The 23207-nt window shown below is 38.7% G+C and overlaps 1 protein-coding gene across 1 annotated transcript in view; it reads left to right on the top strand.

Moving 5' to 3' along the window:
- kiaa1549lb (KIAA1549-like b) overlaps positions 1-16757 on the top strand; it is a 140591-nt gene extending 123834 nt beyond the window's left edge. The window contains exons 17-22 of the mRNA XM_041792076.1: positions 3287-3419; positions 10381-10758; positions 10840-10934; positions 11239-11387; positions 11592-11743; positions 15770-16757. Coding sequence (XP_041648010.1) covers positions 3287-3419; positions 10381-10758; positions 10840-10934; positions 11239-11387; positions 11592-11743; positions 15770-16033 — 1171 coding nt within the window. The 3' untranslated portion in view covers positions 16034-16757. The remainder of the gene's footprint in view (positions 1-3286; positions 3420-10380; positions 10759-10839; positions 10935-11238; positions 11388-11591; positions 11744-15769) is intronic.
- Positions 16758-23207: the final 6450 nt, after the last annotated feature.

The raw sequence follows: 23207 nt of genomic DNA, 5'->3' as shown, positions 1-23207 counted from the left end.
ACCAAAGGCTTTTATGCCTTTATCAGAGAGAACAGTGAGCATGACCTGCAACACAGTGGCCACAATTCAGACTTGCCTGCATTGAGGACTTTAGCTGGAGTTGGGCTCTGCAAACAAAGATTTAATTGCATGAAACCAAGTGAGAATCAATGACATTTCAGTGGATTTAATCCCTCAATGAAAATTTCCAAATGAGTTTACAGCCTCTAATGCAAATTTTAACTCATATTCAATACATAATGAACTTTAATTTTATTTTATGGTCCCGCACACAGTGAAATCAATGACAGAGCAGGGACCCCAATAGGGCAGATTTATCTGTTTAAGGATTCAAGGAGGTTTATTCTCATTCCACAGTTTGTGTGCGCATTGAAGGGAACATAAGTATTTACTACTGACTCTAGGATATCTGTAAATTATTCCAGTGTAATCCTAAATAAAGTATTCTGAAGATTAGATGAAATTCTGGAAGAGTGTCTGTGAATTTGATTATTTGGCAAAAACATGTTAAAAGCTGTTATGTAGATTTTTTCTGTGTCGCACCATAAATATGCAAAAATCACGCACTACACCTGTTTTTCATAAGTGACTCAGTGACTTGTTTTTAATCAGTGGGAACAGCCTGAAACATAGCAAATTTTACTCTAGCTAAAGTATGGTAAGAAGAAAAACCTCTTATCAAGGATTTTTCCATGACTGTTCTTAGATACAAAGAGTTTTTATGCCCCGTTTTTCCCCTGGAGAGATAATGTCATTGGGAAAGCTCTCAAACCAGTAGTTAACTCTTCTAAGTTTGGAGATGTAAATATTTGTATCATCAGCAAAGAGGATAATGTTACACTTTCTTGATGCATAATATTGACATGACACTGTTATAATAATGTCATGACACCTTTCATTCAAATGAAAGAGCTTTATGAATGTTTATGAATGTTGTCATTAGTGTAATTCAGACAATTATGTCACCTTTAAGGTAAAGTGGCTAACAGTAGGTAAGAGCTGGGTAAGAGCTTTTACTAATGAGGCTCTCCTGGTAAGCAGCAAAGCTGCAGGCCATCCAGACAGAGTGCAAGGTACACTAAAAACTTCCTCTTTTAATCTGGCCTGCCCAGTGGTGTAGTTGTGTGTAGAGGTAGGTATGTTTTTAATTTATTGTACTGAAGGTGACAAAACTGACTGAATGACACTTAATGACAGCATTCATAAATGTTAAAAAAAGGCTCCTTCATGTGAATGACAGGTGACGTCATGATTATGTCAGTCTTATGCATACCCATTCAAATAAAAGGCCAACTGAGGAGTAAAAAAAAAAAAAAAAAAATTAGTGCAGTGTTGATTTTGGCAGCTATTTTTATTTTTTGGCTTAGTTTCAGTCTTTAAATAAAATGCATTTTAGTTTTAGTCACATTTTAGTCATTTCTGTCCTTTTTAGTTTTTGTCTAGTTTTAGTCAACGAAAACATAAAGCATTTTAGTCTAGTTTTAGTCCATAAAAAGTCACATTTTAGTTTTTACTTTCAGTCCACACATTTATTTTTTTGCCTCAATCTTGTATCAAATCATGTTAGTGTGTTCTCTGCACCGTGCCAAACCTGGGGTCCCTGCATTCTACAGCTGTGAGGCAGAATAGATACAGATGCATTGTTTTTAGACAGTGTAGACAGTGGAGAAATATCACAGATTTTGGATGTCCGACAAAAACTTCATTACATTTTAGTCTAGTTTTAGTCATCTTGACGAAAACTAAACTCAGTTTTTGTCACTTTTAGTCATCACAGATCTATTTTTGTTAGTCTTAGTCTAGTTTTTGTCATGGACAAAAAGGCTGTGGATGAACATTTTTAGTCATAGTTTTAGTCAATAAATTTAACACTGCTTTAGCGATTAAATAGAAATAAAAAAACGTTAGTAAGGAATAACAAGGGACCAAGGATGGACCCTTGAGCTACTCCACTGCTAACTTCCTATAAATAGAGTCCATATCCTTCTAAGAATCAAACAGATTTTGATTACAGAGTTTCTGAACCACGAGTCCAACCATTTTGATACCATTGAGCTAATTATTATATAAATCAGAATATTACTTTTGACATTTAAGTAGTTTATAGAGAAGTAAGTGAAGACTCCAGACTCTCTCTGTGTCAGACTTAATGGTGCAAAACTGTTACAAAGTTATGCATGTATGTGGAGGAAAGGTGGAAATTAGAGAGCAGTTAGCGGAGTGACCTTCACTGCACATTTCTGATATTTAACAATAACAGATAGCGGCAATATTCAAACAGCTGACTCAATCATTGACAGCCATATCTCTTGTCCATCCAGTATATACTATCTGATCAGTTTTAGTTCTCAGCTTCCAAGACTTTTAGCATGAGGATTGGCAGTGTCTGCCATTCACTGTGCTGTTTTCTGAATCTTACATTATGACAGACTCAGGTCAAGGGGGAACCAGCCTTTTCCACATGAGATAAACATCAGACTGGATGCATTTAGAGCGGAAAGCGACATTTGAATTTTGGCTTCTGTGGTGACTTAGTGAAGGGTTGGATGGACTTGCTATTTTTATATCCCACCATGATGAGTAAGATAAGGTTTCTAACGGCAGTTTGCAGCGTTACTGTTGTGAGGTCGATCGGTCACACCAACCAAATGCTGATATGAATCTCTTCCTTTTGATTGTAAATAAATTTGTTGTACTGGATGGGTTATTAGCAATGCTTTTCCTGTGTACCACTTAAAGGACACCATCATACCAGGCAATGTTATTATGTAATCTGCTGATTCAGCTTTTTTACATGATGAGGTATCAGAACATGCTGTATCTATTTGTTCTGCATATTGCAGTAACTATGTCTGTTTAATGAAACATTGTTTTTGGAAAAATGCAAGGTTGAAAAAAAAATACTGCATCTTTTTCACAAGACAAGGGCTTAGGAGAGGAATGAATCAGAACCACACTCATACACTTTTTAAGCATAGCCTATTTCCAGTAGTATTGACCTTTCATTATAGTAAACTCTTTTCAAGTTTATGATGGTTTTAGGAAATGTTGGGTGTATAGGTCTTCTTTTGGTTTTGCCATGTAACAAAACAAGTATCAATACAGTCTACCTTTAACTTGTATGATATCCAAGTTTGAAATAGTGGCATTTTGACAGCCCGACCTTGCAGTGCAGACACTCTGCAAGCATGAATGAAAGCAACAGACCTGATCTGAAAGTAGTTTGATGTTTAAATTTATCCCAGGTCTGATTAGTGCTAACAAGATTCTTTACTCTTTTTGGCAGGCAATCCCAGGTGGGGCAGACAGCCTATCGCAGCAGACAGAGTCTGAGCAGTCCCAGTCCTGGAGGAACAGAGATGGACTTGCTTGTTATGAGGGAGAGACCCAGAAGAGGCATCCGCAACAGTGGCTATGATGTGAGTCTCATTAAACAAGAGCAACTTACATTATATTTACCATTAAGGAGAAGTCTTCTCCAGGAATGTACTTAGAGTTTACTAATAATGTTGCACTATGTGTAGCTATATATGGTGCCTATAAAAAGTATTTACCCCCTTAGATGTTTAACTCTTATATTTATTTCATGAATCAATCATGATCCTTGTGACAAAAAATAACAAGAACCCTCATTAATGTCAAAGTGAAAACAGATTCCAACAAAGAAATACCAATTAAATAAAATTATGTAATGTCAAATAAGTAATTGCATAAATACTCACCCCATTTAATGTGACTGACTTGATTCAGCAGAGGTCCAGCTTGTTGGTGCTAGTAGTCTAACAGTTACTGAAATGGAGATCACCTGAGTGCAGTGAATGTGTCTCAAGTGATTGTAGTATAAAGACAACTGTGTTTGGAAGCTTCCAGTCACTATTTAATCAGTATTCCTGGCTACCATTACACCATGAAAATAAAATAACATTCCAAGCAACTCAGAGAAGAGGTTATTTGAAGGTCTTATTTGGGGAAGAGGTGGCAAAAGTACTCACGTTCTGTCCTTAAGTAGTAGAGCTGATTCTTGTTTGAGAAAATACTCTGGTAAAAGAAGAAGTACTGATTCAACTATTTTTCTCAGTAAATTAAAAGTAGAAAAAGTAGAAAACTACAGGCTATGAAATGTACTTAAGTGCAAAAATAAAAAAAAAATTACATTTTTTACTAGCAATGATACACAATAACTCTTGTTAATTCTGAAAATGGTTAAAAAGTTCATTTTTAACAGCTTTGGTACTCTCCATATCAAATATTCCTCATTTTTTAATTTTACAGGCTATTTGTCTTACTTGTGTACAGAGGTAGTTACAGGTTTGTAGGCATTCAGTTTTTACACTAAAACTGACATGTACAGAGGCAGAACTTAGCTGCATGAGAGGAAACGGCAGAAATGGAGACAGAGAACAAGAAGGAGATCACATATAAGTTGATATCTCCCATAATCAAATGTTTTTAAATTTATATAGAACAGAAATGAACAGTAAGCACAGATACAGAGAAATAAAGCTATGCGACTTTGCAAGTTATTGCAACAACCAAGAAGTATCCTGGGAATATTTCAGAACAAAAGCATTGTGTGAAAATGCAGCTTGTCTCACCACAGAGACAAACTGAGCATGCTGTTACGTTGAAAAACAAACCAGAAGAGTACTGTACCTGTTATGTCAGCCTGAAATGAACTGACAGACAGGAAACAGTCACAGCGGTGCAGAGTTATAAATGGACGTTCATCGGCTTCAGAATGAGCTATGTCCACGCTTCTGTCATCTGTGTAGATTGAAACAAGTAATGAGCCTGTTTTGACAATGTAAGGAGTAGAAAGTACAGATATTTGTGTCCAAATGTAGGAAGTAAAAGTAAAAAGTAGTGCTGTTAATTGATTTAAAAAATTCATCAAGTTAGTTGCATCATTATTTCTTTAGTTTTAGTAATTTTTAGATTTTTAAATGTTATTATTATCAAGTGTTTATTTTCATTATTTTAACTTTATGAACAGCACTTTGAAAGTGCTTTTTACTAAAAAATGTATCTGTGGTAACACAGAAATGGTTTCAGACAACAAGATGAATGTTCTGGAGTGACCGAGCCAAAACCCAGACCTCAATCCAACAGAGAATTTCTGGCTGGACTTGAAAAGGATTGTTCATGCCCGATCTCCCAGCAATCTGACCGAGCTGGAGCAGTTTTGCAAAGAAGGATGGATTAGAATTGCAGTATCTGGATGTACAAGCCTGATTGAGACCTGTCGACTTTAGGGCTCCAGGTTGTCTAGTTTTAAGCAACAAATTCTGGAGTCAATCAGATGAGGCCCCTTGGGGGACGGGGGAGTTTGTGTAAATATGCAAAGTGTCATCAGTGAAAAACACCCAAATTTGACCTTTCACTGTTTATAGTGTGTTTACTGTACATTTTAGAGGATGGCCCTAAGAGACTTTTTTTTTTTTTCTAGTCATGATGTGTCCCTATTTTCATGCCTGTAGGTCTTACCCAGTTCCCTAGCTCACTTTTGGGGCCCTGTGTTATGCACTTGTAAAATTCCACCACCAGATGGCTATTTCCACTGGGAACCAATTTGGGGAACATTTGGTGAGTTTTGGGGCATGTTAAGGCCCAGAAAACAGGTTGCAAATTTCTGAAAAAATAACACCCATAGATACAATAGGGCTCTTGCACCCTCAGTGCTCGGGTCCTAATAATTCCTTCAGTTTGAAAAGGGTCCTTGCACCGGTCAGTGCTCGGGCCCTAATGAGAGAAAGAGACTTATCTAAGTTATCTTATCTGAGCATGCCAGTGCTACATCTGTACCCTATTGTCCCTCTAGAAAATTTCTCTCACTGAGTTAAAAATCAGATTTATTCTCCTACCCAGGTTGGTTTAGAGAGTGCTGCAGAAAGCTGAAAGAAGAAAAAGTGGTTCATTCATAATTAAGAGTAAAGATTTATACGCTCCTGTCTTCTTGATATGTGGTATGTCTCAGGCTTTCTGCTCTGTGCCTGGACTCTTTTATTGTTCCATTATGGCTCTGTGTACAACTCTTTCTGTCATGAAGCCAGAATGCTAGCTAGTGAGCTTCCACGAGTAATAGAGCTGACCAATCCTAGAGGGTGTTTTTCATTCAGAGCTGTCCTTTTCTAAAATATATGAGCAGTGATAGAAACATTTCTCTGAACTGCTGTTGACCTGCCAGCCACTTTGACCAGTCAGAGCAGGAAAAAGCAGGCTTATTTAGCTGTGGTGTTGGTGTGCTGGCACACTGGGAAACAGAGATGTAAAAACAAACGCCACAATTGCTACCATTGATAGTCAAAGTTAAGATAAACACAGCATCTTTACAGTTTGTTTCCATACATAGGGTGGGAAATCACGATGCTGCCATGAGCAAAATGCCAAACCACCTAGCACCAGAAGAGAGTTAAAAAGTCCAAACATTGTAAATTTCTATAGAAATAAAAACACTTAACTTTTTGTGAATTGTAGTTGATTTGCACACAAGGCAGAACCTCCAGCCCTAGTCGATTCAATTGTCTGTTTATGGTGGAATTATAAAGTCTAATTGCTGATGGTGTAAAAGATTTTCTAAATCTTTCCGTCCTGCAGTGCAGGGATAGGAGCCGTCCACCACCGTTGTTTCTTTGGTCATTTAGGGAGATATTAAGCGGATGATCCATGTTCATGGAGGATTGTCAAATAATTTGAGTACAATGACAGAAAAATACTAAGAATGACTGAGTGCTGTTGACTTCAAATAAACAATGTGTTCTATCATAGAAGACTGACTGGTCTTACGGTGCACTGCATCATATATTTCGTTTCTTTAATTGGTTTGTATTGAACATGACAGACAGATCACTGTCCAGCTTTTCTTCTTTTCTTTTTATTTTTTGAAAGGTTCAGCCCCTCCAAAACATCATCTATGGGGTTACTCAGATGGATGCGACATACTATATGTCCAATGCAGTGCATATGTGAAACAGTCTATCTGGCATGTCAGTTTAATGAAGTAACGAAGAAGTACTTTACAATATGCAACTTCCATTGGCTTCATCGTGCCCCTTCAGAAATCAGTGGATGACACCTGTGAGACTATGATTTTATATATTCTGTGTTAGTGCATACTTTTGCCAAATGTTCATTTCAGTAGAAAGTAAAATAAAGTAGCCATTACAGAGTACATGGTCATTTTTTCTGAATTCCCAGCCCTGGTGATTATAATGGGACTAGTGTAGCTGCAGGCCCCATTGCTGCAGATGCAAGTCCATGTTTCAGGGGGCCTGATTTATGAGGTGCACCACACCAGGTCTCCTGTGGCTACCTTCAATTCGCACAGGAAGTAGGGCAGGCTCAACTCGTGTTAATTTATCACTGAATATAAGAGCTGGATAGATAGGAAACAGAGGCTTGGAGAGAGAGCAGAGGCTATGAGAAGATGAAGGGACTTTCAGATATGGACAAAAATGATGGAGTGAGGCAGCATGAAAATTATTAGGATGATTTGGCGATGGTTATGCAGGGGAGACTGGATGGTTAAAAATATCAGAGATGGTGTTGATTAGAAAAGATAATACAGATAATACTAGACTCTTGTTTGAAGTGTATAAAGTCGAGCATATCACTCACTGAAACAAACTGAATGCTTGTGCTGCTGAACCTACTGTGACCAAGCAGTAACGCTGCTATTTCAAAGCCTTCCCACTGACATGTCTCCAAAACTCAGAAAAAAACATTAAACAGCTCCTTCAAACTCAGCCTGCATCTTGTCAACAACCAACAGAGAGAATGACAGGAGACATTATTGAACTTGTAACTTTCTAGCATCCTCAGGGTGTCTGTTGATATCCTGCTTACTCGATAAGCAGACGGCACACTTTTTCTAATATTTTAATCCAGGTGTAAATCAGAGCATGCCTCCTGGGGTGTCTACAAATCCAGCCACACAAGGCCTCAGCACACAGTGAAATTTGGGCTCTTGACTGAAAATTGTGCCCTAGTTTGATATAATGATGGAGTTTAAATTAAACAATGAGGGATTAATGAGCTTTCAGTCACTAACTCAAACATTTGACAATCTGTCCACCCCCTCTTCCCTCATTCTCACTACTTGTCTGTTCTATCATGCAGGACAGATCCCCTGTTTTGTAACTATATTTGCTTATTTTTGCACACTTGAGCACAAAAAATGGTCTTCCAGGCATGCAGGAGTTTCCAATAAATCTTTGAGTTCATCTCTGCAAACTCAGAAACACAAGCACTTCAGTTCTGCATGGCTACATACTGCATGACATCCCCATCAATGGAAAGGAACTTTAAAAATGGTGCCACTTACTTTAGCATGATACATAAAACATCTCCTTACACTCTATTTCAAAAATCATATTCTGAAAATGCTCTGACACTGACAAACTATGGCATGGCTGGCTTCATCATTAGCAAACCATTTGCTGGCACACTCTCACAGAGACAGACTGGTCCCAAAGAGAATGAATACATGCAGAAGGATTCACAGATTTTTGAAACTATTACAACTTTGATTCTTCTTGAAAGACTTTCCATGAGACTTTGGACTGTTTTTGTGGGAATTTGTGCCAATTCATTCTGTGGAGCATTTTTGAGGTCAGGTACTGATGTTGGACGAGAGGGCCCAGCTCACAATCTCTGTTGCAGTTCATCCCAAATGTTCTTAATGGGGCTGAGATCAGGGCTTTTTGCAGGCCAGTCAAGTTGTTCCTCACTGAACTCATCAAACCATGTCTCTGTAGTCTTTGCTTTCACTTCCTGGGCCTGGCTCTATTCAGATTTGAAGCAGACAGAAAGCATTCGTTGCAGTCATTTGTTGAAGGGCAGGACTTTTCAAAAAAAATTCTCAGAAGCTGATTGGACAAACTTTGTCACTTTCTATACGGGCCAATCAGATTGATGAGAAAAAATGAGGTTATAGAAATGCACAGCTATGTACTCCTGGCTAATGCTACTGTAGTGTGTGAATGATAGAGCTTTGCCAATGTCAAGACAAGCTTTTAGTGTGGCTTATCACTCTTATTTTAATAAATACTACAGCTCTGAGCTAAAGGCTACCACAGCAGCAGCCATTGTATACACCAGCAGACCCCACCTGTGACAATCGCAAACTCATGCTGATGCAGGTCGGAAGAGAAAAGACATCTTTTTCATCATGAAAGGCTTTCAGTGTAGCCCTTCGCTTTTATTTTATAAAGAAATATGGACCTGTTCTGACAAAACTGCTGATGTTTCTACGTCCAAGCAAATCACTCCACCAGCAGCCATTGTATATACCCACTAAAACTATAGCTAACCCCTCCTCCTGTAACACAAGCGTCTTTTCAGTCAGGAAAAGCATTCAGTTTTGCATTTCCTCTTTATTTCGAAGAGAAACATGATCCAGTTTTGATAAAACTTCTATGCTATACTATAACATAGCTATACCTGAGCTAATTGCTCCACTAGTGACAGCCATTGTTATTGGCTGCCATTGTAAGTGGAGAAATATCATGGATTCTGAATTTCTTATAGAAACTAAATTACATTGTAGTCTTGTTTTAGTCATCTTGATAAAAACTAAACTAGCTTTTAGTCAGTTTTAGTCATCAAAGATCTGTTTTTAACTAGTCTCAAGGACAACTCAGATGACACAAATTCAGCCAAATTTAGATCCGACTGCAACGTTGCAGCTCAGTCAAAACCCCGGCCCGATTTAGAGCATCTGGATCGATAAACAGTCTTGTAGTGTCATAATTAACGAAGCATCCAAGATGGCCCACGACCACGACTCAACAAGATTAGCATGTCAGGATTTTTCTTATATTGTCTTCTAGTTTGACACCCTGACCTGATGTCAATGACGTGAATCCTGATGTCTACCAACAGGAGAACATTTGTATCTTATCTTTGCATCATCATTTACAAGAATCCCTTTTTCTCCCTCCAGAGAACTAATGTGTAAATTTTATTTTATTTTATTTACGTTATCACATGCTTACCTTCAGTTGTATCTGAAGGAGAACCACTCCTTGTTGTCCTTCTCTTAATATATCCAGAACTGTTATCCATTATCCAAACAAAATAGTTTTTATTTTTCCTTTTTAAGAGCAAGATACCACCATCAATCAGATAGAGCGCTTCTGTTGTAGAGTGATTGACACTCTACAACAGTTATTACATGTGATTATGAGAATAACTCTGATCCAATTGCAACTGAAAACAACATGTAAAAAAATGGTAATTAAAATGATTGATAATACTGTGAAAGTTATGAGTCACATTCTGTTTTGATATTGTTATAAGACTTTTATATCAGCAAATATAACTTGGAAAATCTATGCTGAAACTTGGTTCACAGAGGTTTTCTTGTACTGTTCTCTGTTCTAGACCGAGCCTGAGTTAATCGAGGAGACGAATGTAGACCGTCTGATGGGTCCTCGGGGGTACATGTACGGCCGGGGCTTGAAAGGCCACTCAGAGACTTCCACTCTGAGCTCACAGCCGTCCATTGATGAAGTCAGACAGCAGATGCACCTGCTGCTGGAGGAGGCATTCAGCCTAGCTTCAGGGGGGCAGTCCACATCCGGGCGACACTCCCATCACCACCACCACCCGCCTCCAGACCACTACAGCCCCGGACCACCTCCCCTGCCCTATGCAGAGGTGGTGACCAGTGCGCCTGGTACAATGACAAGTGGACGGGGTGGCCTGCAGTGGGTACCATCTTATGGCTCAGACGTGTATCAGTGCAGCCTGCCTAAACCGGTAAGATGAGATCATTAGCTCTCTCTGAAGTACCGTTTTAGTGATTATATAACCTTAGATGCCTTTCTCTGTCTGTGAAAGGCCTTTCACTTTACCCAGCTCCCTGAGATGGCCATGAGTTCTCCTCCCCCTTTACCGCCTCGCACTGGTCCTCCTCCTGGAACATCCTTAAGGCGGTAAGGCCAAATAAGTCACAGACATAAACAGACTGTGTGGAGAATCACAAAGTCCATCAGATAGTTGGCATTTGTTGGCATTCACATTCATATTCAGGGGACTAGATATTCACTAGGTAATGTGCTGTGGCCAGGGTGATGTTAGGCCTTGTATAAATTTGAATATTGAACTAGTGCATTGAAAGACGGGGAGAATGTTAATAAGGTGCTCACTCTCTTACATGGGATGTCACTGCCATCTAGTGGTACTGACTAAGTATTTCAATGTTGTTATTCTTATTTCTTTCCCATCTCTATTCAACAGTTCCACTTCTGACTTGGGGCCTAAGGGAAGGAGCTCGGAGAAATCTGTCACTGAAATGCAGAGTCAACACGACAACAACCCGTATGGGCCAACGACCAGAGCAGCACTCCCATCCATCACTGCAGAGCAGCCTGTGTCCAACTACTCAGGTAACAAATGAAGACATCATGACTTTGCATTTCAAGAGAAACAAGTTATTTGCTTTGCTTCAGTGCTGACATAAAAATATGTCAGCAATGCTGATGACATTTTTATACTCTGACAAAATAAAACTCTTGGAGTTATTTAATTCAATCACCCGGTGAATTACATTTATCACTGAGTGTCAGCCTCTCCCTTTCCTTTCTCTGTAGGAAACCCAATAACAGCCGTCTACGCCATCCCAGCCAGCAGGCCCGGCTACTCAGAATACTTTGTCTCCACCCCACCCACCTCCTACCACAGTCCCTCCTGGATGTCCTATCCACCAGAGCCTGAGGATGTGCCACCACAGTGGGCAGACTCTGTAAGGACGTTCACTTTGCTTGCTTTCAAGGCACATAGTCCTATTTAAAACAGATGTTTAAAAGTAGGACACTTCCACTTTTACAGCGTCCCAGTGCAGCAGGTTTTGTCTAATTAGTTAGACCATCAACTTTGACAAAGTTTCATGTTCTATTTGGCTGTTTTGAAATATTTTGCAAAGTAACATCTTTATTTAGGCAACAAAAAACTTGAAATGGAAGCTTTTAATTTAGTTTTACTTTACTAATGATAAAATGTTGAACAGTCAGGCTCACTGAGATAGAATTTTCATTCCAGTCTCTTACAGAAACTTATGGCTTTTCACTCATGCACAAAAATCCTGAAAGATGCATACTTGAACAAAAGTAGACTAACCCCCCCCTTCATGCCAGCTATGCAGTTAAATTTTGGGGTGAATTTAAGGTCAGCCAATTTGGGAACAGTGTAGTTAATACTAAAGAAAATTCATCCCTGGTGAGAGGGCGATGGTTCTGAGGTTTATATCATAAGACTGCTGATTTTTGTGTACATTATGATGTAGTCTCATACTCTTTTCTGCTCAAATGTTTTTCTATGCTCTTTAGTTGATACTTTGGGTCTGTCTAATAACATTTGATATAGATTAATAAATCTTAAAGTATGATTATAGCATCAGATTTTACGTTAATTTGGAAGATTTTTCAAACCCATCTTGTCCTGCCTTCTGATACCCCTCACTTTGACAGGGCTATTTTTAAGCATGAGGGTATGAGTTTGAATAACTGAAAAAATTCAGGGGCAGGCTGTCCTGAAATAAAAAAAGGAACGGTATAAACTTTATCATTTAAAAACTATAGGGCTGATCTACAGTGAGTGGTGCAAAGTGATTTGGTATGTGTCCATCTCTATTTTGCTATCTTTTTAAAAGCTATTCTTGCTGGGGTACATGTGTGCAGAGTGCAGAGAGGTTAGGTTAAATTTGCTTGACTAAAAATAGGTGTTTTTAGGCATGGCATGAATTAAATCAGGTAGAATTTCAGCACACAGTCCTTTTGATAGTGCATTCTGGCTGGCATGTTGATATTTACTTGGTATGATTGCAAGATTTCATTCACAATATAAGTTTTTTTTCAAGATGGCAAGATTTACAAAATTGTATTTTCTATTCTCAAATAGGCCAAACTCAGGCTGGCTCTTTGAACTTCTCTTCTTTTATTGTGCCCATGAGCACATGGAAAACTATGAAATGCATTGATAGAGGATTTAAGTTTAATTACCAGCACTATCAGAAAAGACCAAAAAAGATTTGGTGGGCATATCTTCATTATGTGCAAAAAGCATAACCTCAATAACTACAAAATAATCCAAATAACTTTCTGTTTTATTCCCAAGCTAAGGTTTTTTTTTAGTTATCTTACAGATGAGCATAGTTTTGTGTTACGTCAACGTGTTTCTGTCTCAAGTGTTGTATCAGCTGATCTTACTCAGGTTTGGTTGCCCCTTATTGATTGACAGGACGACCACACCCCCTGCTGTCTGGCAGCTTCTTTAGGACAGTATCCCAGTTGTGGGGCAACATGTAGCCCCCTCATTCCTAGTCCTATTGGCCCATTTCTGAATCTCGATGATTTCCTTGATCCATCGGTAGAACCTGTTGCTCTCTGACGTGATGTGATTTTCCCTTTTAGTATTCCCGTTTGCTTATTTTCTTTGATGGATCGTGTGCACATTCCAGATGTTTCTCTATTCACATTCTCGCTGTTGTTCCTTTTTACATGTGTCAAAAGGTCTTTCTGTTTCTCCTATGTATGTTTTCTCAAATGAAATGCAAGATATTGCATTAGTGACATCAGATTTAGTGCCTTTGTTTATTTTGTCCTTGGAGTTTACCAGTAACTGTTGGAGTTTTTTATGTGGGAAAATGTCAGTGCTTTTTGTCCAGAGAGCAAAGACTTGAATTGACTGCATGGCTGAAGGCCATTTAACTCAGAATGGAGTTAAAGTTACTCTTTGTGGCTTAAAATCAACTCCAAAATGTTTACACTGACATTTCAACATTCCAGCTTTTGCTGTGTAGGAAGCCATTGAGGCCCAAAAGACCATGCACAGGGATAAGGGGGCTTAATTGTTAGGATGCTGTCCTCAAGAAGCTGCTGGACAGCTGAGGGCGTGGCCATCGTGTCAATCAAGACAGGGTGGCCATGCCCGAAATCTGCATAAGATCAGCTGATAAGACCCCTCACGGCAACATCACATGACTCTCCTGAGGAAGACTGCAGGAACTTAGCAGTCTAAACATGTCAATAAGAAATACTTTTCAGCCAGTAAGAAAACACAGAAAAAAATATTTACATCAAAGTCTCACGGCACACAGATAAGCTCAGACAGAATGAAATAAAGGTGGGTTGCAAACACTGAATTACTCTTTTATCTGCTGGAATCTTTTGTTGTATGCCTGCATAACAGGCACTGGATGATCTGTTCTGCTAGCTGTGGGATAAGTAATTAGTGGCACTTATCTTTACGAATAAGTTTTATTATAAACCCAACTCCCTGCTGCATGACGTTATGAGTCTGTGCACATCTTCTTGTGTTTCTGTGTGTGTCTAAGTGTATTACATGCAAAATTAAGTAAACACACAAGGGAGTCTGGAAACAAACAGCCCTGTCTGTTAGCCCTCTGTTCCATCCTAAACTAATTTGGAAAGCATAAAAAATCACTGATATAAAACCAGGGAGAAGGCAAGCAACCTGTATATTTGACACAAGCTCACTTGTTGGATGAGTGTCATCTAACAGATCCTCTAAATACCAGGAATGCATAGTGTTACATGCTTAGACTTCAGACTAGGTTTTAGGTTGTTTGAGGCGCAGTCATTTTAATCATGATCAAGATAGAAATATGCCAGTTTTGTGCCTCACTGCTCCTTATTTTAAGACAAACACTTATGGTTGCACAGGCTCATTTGCTGGTTAAAACAAAGTGAGTGCTGGGTGCAGAAATGACACCTGCCACAGGAGGACTACAGGATGGACACCTGTGCTGCGTTCCAAGATGCATACAATAGGGCCCTTGATAGACAATACAGTTTTTAACCAATTAAAGAAAAGTTAATTGATGTAGAGTGTGACATCTTCACTCCATATTTTCCATAGGCTTTCTCCTCTCTCAGGGTGTCTACAGCCATAAAGCTGAGGACAAAGAGTTGAGATGTAATGAAAGAGATAGCGCTCAGATCCACTGATTGGGAAGATTTGTAGTTGAATATGAGTGTAATGTAATGTAAATGCCACTCTGTCTCTAACATCTTCTGCAGAGCATCTTCCAGTGACTCTGACATTCATTCTCAGAGTTATATCGTGCCAGTGTCCTTATCTACCCTTGAACAGGCCTCATTAAGCATCCACCTACTTTCTCCTCTTTCTTTCAGTAAAATAAGATGGGTTCCATTTGTCTTGTCACATCTGTTGTTACCCATGTGACCCTCCCTCCCCTCCCCCACAGTACTCACCTTGTTTGTATGGGATGTTCTCTGTTTGCTTGTCTGTTTGCCTGTTTCACACAGTGTCTTTTTGCAGAACCAGTGTCATTTAGAAACCATTTGCTGATCTGAATTTATGGCTGCCGTTGAGTGGACACAACAAAACAGCGGGGTAGTTGAGCACATTTACTAAAAGAACACCTATTCTTTCCTTTTTCCATTATGTTGTGACACCTGACACCTATACATATTTTGTTTTGCACCAGCATTCAAAAGTAGTTCATTAAAGAGTTCAAACGTAGTTTGAACAGAACCCATTTAGTTTTACATGCTTATACAGTAGCTCTCCACACTCATTACTCTTTCTGTTAATTTGATCATCCTTTGAAATCTTGTTAAAGTAGTGCCGTAACAAGACCTCTTACATAGTGACACAAGAGCCTGTCTCATACACAGTATCCTTCAGATTATATAATTTGCAGCCATACCTTTTCTGTGGGTAGTAAATAATAAAACTACTTTATAAATTACTTTTTAACTTAATTTCTGCCTCTTTTGTTTTCCAGTTGCCCCTGCCTGGATATGTAGAGGCTTTTCCTCATCCTCGATATCCACAGGGGAGCCCCACCAGGCTGCCCCTGGAGTATAGCCCGGCACTGGAGCCACCGCCTGCTGCCCCTAGCACAGCGTCCAAGCAAAGCATGCAGCAGGTGGTGAAGGACATAGACAGCATGCCCCTGAGCAGCCTCTCCACCTCTGCACTGGTGCAGGCTATCCGGCAGGAGGTGGCCAAGCTTGCGAAGAAGCAGAATGACATGTTTGAATTCTAGTTTGAATTCTGCCCCACTGTGTGCTGGAGAGGGTGTTCAACAGAGGCACAGAGAGGTGGTGCTCCTTCGGACTGATTTTTGATGTTTGTACTGTAAAAGAGACTGATCTTTACCCACTGATTACCCACTGATTGATTTCTTTTCATATGCCATCGGTGATTTGAGGATCCTTATTTAAAGGAACAAAAAAGTTTCTTTTTTTAGAAAAAATATCTGTCCTCTATCAATGATGTCCCTAGTAACTAAATGCATCTCTTCTTTGTAGATATGTCAATAGGATTCGCTATGAAAAATGCGATTTCTTTCCAAAATTAGACATTTTTTGTGATCGAGCCTCAGCTGAGAGGAGAGAACAAGTAGCATCATTGTCTGTACTGAGAGGACCAAATACTCCCTGTCAGATGGTTCAGTATAAACTGCAGTGTATGTGAGCATGTACAGTATAAGGACATCATGTGTCTTTATATCCTTTGTAGACCATTTGCTTCTGTATGAATATCTGCATTTGTTTCAGTTCATTATACTAACAATACCATGTCTGTTTACCACATTTCAGTTTCAGTTTCAGAGAAACCAGAATAACAAACAACCCGGGTGGTCCTTGGTTCTCAAATAATTAAAAGGGATTTATATTGTTATTCCCTTTAATTAGCAAATGGGCTTGATTAAATATGTGTTTACAGCACTTTTATTAAACCACTACTAAAGTGGCATTTATGATGAGGCCATATAAAAATGGAAAAGTTTGCTTTAATAAATCAGAAATAAAGGGAAGAGTTTAAACTTGCAACATTTGGGTGTACACAGAAAGTTTGATTTAGATCTATATTTCTCTTTAATTATAGAAAATGAAACTTTGAGAAAGCCCAAATAAAAAGCTTTAGTAAGTTTTTCTGCTGAGTGGATAATACAGAGTTGCAAATTTGAACTTAGGCTAGGATAATTTAATCCACATAAACCCCAAAACCTTTATCACCAAATAGACTTAGCAAAAAAAGTGAGTAAATTTGTGTTTGGTAGAGTATTTTTTTGTTGCTTCTTGCCAATGAATCTTGTACCACTGGAAAGTGTGTTTATTTCTCTTTTAAATGGTGCCACAATTGTAAGGAACATGCATTTGTGGGATGAGCAGCAGAGCTTAGTATGTGAGCTGTGCACATGAAAAATTTGCCAAATCTTCTCTGTCAATCCTATATCTCCATAGTCTGCGACCAAACTCTGTCCTTCAAGATGACAGCATTCCTCCCCACAGAGCTGGGTTTATCAGAGACTACCTCCAGAATTTGGGAGTGGAGAGGATGGAATGGCCTGCCAGCAGTCCTGACCTCAAACCCACTGAACACTTGTGGGATCAGCTTGGGCGTGCTGTTGGTGCCAGAGTGACCAACACAACTACGTTGGCTGACTTGTGACAAATGCTGGTTGACGAATAGGACCCATTCCCCAGCAGCATGTCACCAGGCTGGTGACCAGCATGAGGAGGAGGCGCCAGCCTGTTGTGGCTTTGTATTGTTCTTCCACATGCTTCTGAGGCTCCTTTTTTGTTAATGAATAGATTGTTGAACAGCCAATACACCTTGTTTCTTCAGACTTCAATCATCTAATCCACCAACCAACCCTAAACACGAATCACTGACAGGAAAAGCTGTTTGTCATTGGCATAGAAGATTTGGCTTATTTTTAATGTGCACAACCCACATACTTAGCTCTGCTGCTCATCCCACAAATGCATGGTCCTTACAAATAAGGCACCATTTAAAAGGGAAATAAAAACAAACACAGATTTCCTTACTTTTTGTTCTAAGTTTATTTTCCACCTGTGCTCCATGTTTTTTCAGATCTATAAATGTTGGGAATCTGACAATTTATGGTATTTTCACTTATTTTAAAATGTCCAGCAACCTAACAGGCCAATGAATGCTGAAAAACCTGAGAGATTAAAGACCACATTTAAGTTAATAAATCATATTTGATTATTTGATGGGGAATGAAAAACTAAGTCACCACACCTTACTGGAAATTTGACTAGTTTAACATTAATGTCAGATCACTAACATTGCTGTTAGCTTAAAATTTATGCCCTTGAAAAAAGCTGTACAATGTCATGGCAGCTTTTGACCATTCAGTAAGCAGGGTAAGCTTTCTTTGCTGCTATAAGCTGGGGTGACCAGATTTCTGAAATAGAAACTGGGGACATTTCCAGTTCGGTGGATAAAAACCACTAAATATTGCCATGATGATACCAAATGTGGTCACTTAAAGTTTAATGTATTTGAAAAGTTTTGTCGAAGGCATCAGACACAGCTTGTAGCCTTATTCTGAGACTGTATTAGGTTAACAGCTCATCAAAAATAGAAATACTATAACTAAAGAGCCAGTAACCACATCAAACATGAACATAACTCTGATACATAACTGTTCACCTATAACTCTTCTGTTCTGCCTCTTGTTTCAGTTCACTTAACTTCTGTATTTTTCCTCTCCCCAAAGGTTCCCGATCCAGGAATTTTTATTTTACTTTAATTTATATTTTATTCGACTATTTTCCTTTGCTTTCCTTTCCTTTCCTTTGGGTTATTTTCTAGTTATTGCTACTGAAAACCAAACACTTCCTGTTGTTTCATTTTCCCACCAAAACCATTTAAGAGGCAAATGCAAGTTGACTTTTATTTTGAAGGAACATTAGACTACTTAGAGGAAATGCCTTAGCGTTAGCACTAAACTTATTTTAATAGGCACTTAAGTGCTACAGAGAAAACAGGAGTTTCCACTACACTTTTTTTGTCTCTGGCCAAAATGACAGTTAGCCCTCAAGAATTTCGGTCATTCAGAACAACTACCAGACTTTTGGTTTAGGTAGCTATCTGTGACCAATAACCTGCATTTAACAGCAGTAAAACATTTAAAACAGAAACCCTGTGATATAGCTTCCAGTTTCCAAACCTGACCCAAGGCCGAGACAGTAGAAACCGAGCTGACAGTAAACCATTGTTCTCCTGTTAATACAGCCTGTTAGGCACATTACTCATGACTAAACCGAGGAAATAACCAAAAAGGCAATTCTTTGTTCAAACAAACACGATGAAAGCTATATAGCTATAAGTTACTCTGCACATTAGTTGCTACCATAACTTTGTAGCTTACAACAGCCAAACACCATCCACTATTGAAATCACCAACAAATCATCCAAGCAAATAACTAACCAGTGTTCTGTTAACTATAAACCACATTAAAACTCTGTATTACAAATAATAATTGAGTCTTACCATCAGTTTTCCCATATTAGTCCTCATGATGATATAACAAAGCAGATGGATTCGCCTGTTCCATTTCTCACTGGCAAATTCATCTTACAAAGCTCCCATCTGAACAGATTAGGCCCTATAAGACAGCAAGAGGACCAATCAGGAGTAAGAGCAAGTACTTTGGGGTGCGGTGGAGTTGTAACGTAAGCAAGCAGCAACAAGAGGCCGGTGCAATTATGGTGGAAGAGATTAGCATGGATGCTGCTATAGCGTCAGTTTTATCAGAAATTTACGACATTTCTTTGTTAAAAGAAGAACAAAGAACAGCATTGAGTGATTTTCTTTTCAAGAAGTTTACTCCTCGGTAGCTGCGCACACCTACGGCGTCACGTGTTTGTTGCTCTGATTGGCCTGTAAAGGTGTGACAGAAAGAATGTTCATCCAATCACCCTACAAGTTTTTTTCAAAGGCTCTGCGCTTTCCCAAACACAGTCTATGGGAGGTTTTCATCCATCTGGTGTGTCAGGTTAGATATAACTGTAACTGCTGTTAAAACAGTAAATCCAACCATTGTGGTATATATGGAGTAGTCCTTAACAATGACAAAAGCGTGCACTGTGAATGGTTCAGTAAAGTCTTCCTGGCTCTTCCCACACTGTGGCTTCTGATTAGCCAGGATGCCGCGAGCATGAACACCCAGCTTCATGAAAGTGAGATAGAGCCCTCGCCATCAGCCCCATGTCCATGCAGCTCTACACAAATTGATTCTGTGTTGAATACAGTTCCACTTCATCTGAGAAATAGTCACAGATAGATTTACCCACTCATCGAAGTCCACTACAACTAGACTTGTCCTAGATATGTCCTTGTCCTGGTCGCTGCTTCAGTGTTAATGCTGCTACCTTTGTTTCAGGCTCTTTATTACCGGCAGTAGTGCCCAATTTAGAGTCCTTTCATACCACTGATTTATTTTACCTTTATTTAACAAGTAAACCTTATTGAGATTGAAAATCTCTTAATCAAGAGTGTCCTGGCCAAAGTTTCCATGTTTAGTTTTCAGTACCTCTAAACTTTACCAGAGCTAGGCTTAGTGTGACGCCATCCACGTTGATCTCATGAATATTCACACACCTAAGTTGCCATGTACTGCCTACATAGAAAAACAACCCCAGCACTACACAGAAAGTAGGTCATAGTAAAATTACTTAGAGTTTTTATTAAAGGATTCTTGCAATATATGTAATTATTCACTATTTCATTATCTGCTAATTGGCATATTTTTCAGCTGGACCTTTTGGCCGATAGTATTTTTATCTGTCGGATATGTGTTTGTGAGACTGGCCAAATACCGGCAAATGCCGTCTAATGAGAACTTGGCAAAACAGTGAACATTTGTGATTTTTTTGACAGCAGATTACTTTGAAGTTTGTCAGGGGAAACTTTTTATCAGTCTGTAGTAAAACAAGAACAAGGTCTTTTTAAAAATTCATTGTAAAAATCCGGGACATGTCATGAGACGGCACAAGCTAGGGACAGGTCTCTTAAAATGAAGACTGTCCCTGGGATGTCTAGTCACCCTACTATAAGCTGTACAGTAGTACAAAAGGTCTAGCTTTTCCTCTCTGTCCTTTTGCACATTATAAATTGGTGCTCTCATACTGGTGCTGTTGTGAATAAAACACTGAATTCATGTTTTCTATTGACGTTATGAGAGGTCCTACTTCAGTCCTACTGTTCCAAGAAGTTTGAAGCGCACAAACTTTATTGTGTTTGTTGCCATAGCATAGACTCTGATTGAGTGTTGAGCACTTTTCCAGTTTTCACAAAGTTTATTGAAGGAACTGTTTGGTGTGAATCCATCAGTGTAGCAGCCTGAAATCACCAGGCCTGTTACAGATTATTTAAGGAGCAACAAACTCTCCCTACTGACCAGATCACAGAATAACTTATCAAAATGCAAAAACAGCAAAAATCAATGACTAAAGAAATACACACAAAAAATGAAGCTAAAAATTAATGCAAAATACTGAAAAAGACCTTACACTCACAACTACTTTTCCCAGTTTGTGTTAGAGCTAACATTGATTCGTAAAAGATGGGGGCAATGAAGGACCTAACTAACCTTATTGATTAAATTCTTCATATTTTGTTTAGAAGCTTTAAACCTATTTTATTTAGCTTTTCAAAAATCTGACTTAGGCCACCATGTAAGTGCAGTACTCATAAAAAACACTATGAATAATTCATTAAAACATCAGCAAATCAATGTTATTATACCCCTGCACATATAAAAAAATCTTTTTTTTTTGCACAATTCTCACTCATATTTCACTGTGGCAAAACATCCATCAGAAGGATATGATAATCCTTAATGCAGAATTATTGGCTTGTAAATGGAAAGTGTGGACCGACTGCAGATGACACTATGGGCTTTAGCGAGGTTGTTGCAATATGTCTGCACTCCAATGCTGAAGACTGCCTACTTCTACTATGTGAATGCAAATCACAGGGTATTTTCAGATGATTGTTGATGCTGTTATTAGACAGATGCCAGCTGTGGCATGAATCAGACAACAGGAAGTGACATGCCTTTCTCATAGGGTAGTATTTCTCTTGGATAAATTCAGCCTTTTTTCCATTCTGGCTTTGGAAGCTTCCCTCTCTTCCAATAAATTTTCTTTAACACTCATGCCTGTTGCTGTGTAAGTAGGTATAAGGAAATAATGTATGTCTTAAATTGTTGCTTGTTTTTCCGCAATTCCTTTTACCCATAATGCAGCAAAGCACTTATTGTCTTAAGAACTGTACTAAATACAGTAAAACATTTTTTGTGTATACCAGAAGTGAACACCTTTCCACATTCTCATGCTGGAAATCTAAGTGATATTATTAAATAAAAAGGGTTTTATGTGGTTGATAAGTTTAGAAAGATGACAAGTATTTATTCTTCAAATGAATTATGAAGTGAGCTAAAGCTATTAAAATCAATGTCTTTTTGTCTTCCTGACTGATTTTCTCATTTCCGTTTCATTTGCTTGATCTTGTTATATTTGATGTTCCTCAGAGATTGATTGGACAGGCAGACCTTGAGACAGATGGAGAATGAAAGAAATATTAGCCTACATAATTAATATCAAATAAAAAGATTTTATTAGAACAATCAATCATCAATCTGTGTCTTTAATTTGTCTGTTATTTTCATGCATGTCAATCTTGCGGATGGGTTATGTTACAAGAGATGAAGTAGTTATTTAATTCAAGCTCACCTTTCAGAGACTTCCTGAGGTACTTAATCATGCAAACTTTTTCTCATTTTAAATCCAATCACAGGATGTGATTACTAGATGAGTCCTATAGTAGAGGGATGTCAGCACTGCTTTGTATGGCAATGCACAAAACCTCAAAAATCACCTATTGGTTACACAGTATAGCCTCTTTGTGTAGTGTTACGATCAATGATTCCATGCATCCACACATCCACACTTTGAGTATCTATGGGGGCTTGAGATGATTCCAGTTTAATCAGAACCTTAAATACAAGTAAACAATCAAATATTTTATAAATTCTCATGAAAACAAAATATTTAATGTCTTTGCTGATTAGACTCCATTGTAATGTCTTCACTTACTCGAAGGGTCAGTGGGGCTGATGGCAGGATAGCATACCCCTGCATGGAGTCTAGATGCTGGTGGTGGTTATGGGGGATGTAGAATTAGTCAAGGAATAGCCTCTGAGACACCAATGAGATGGCTTGGAGGAAGAGGCAGGGGTATGCAGGATGAGCAGAAGACTTGAAAGGATCTGACTAGATGCTTTGAAATGGAGGTAGCTGGGGTGAAGGAGGGTTACAGAATTCACACTGAAACAACATGCTGACGGATGACAGATTTAAAATAGCTGTATTAAGACTGTTCAAAAAAGGTTGTG

The sequence above is a fragment of the Cheilinus undulatus genome, linkage group 1 (genome assembly GCF_018320785.1).
Source record: "Cheilinus undulatus linkage group 1, ASM1832078v1, whole genome shotgun sequence".
Classification (NCBI taxonomy): domain Eukaryota; kingdom Metazoa; phylum Chordata; class Actinopteri; order Labriformes; family Labridae; genus Cheilinus; species Cheilinus undulatus.
The sequence above is the reverse complement of the archived record's forward strand: the minus strand, read 5'-3'. Positions and strand labels throughout refer to the sequence as shown.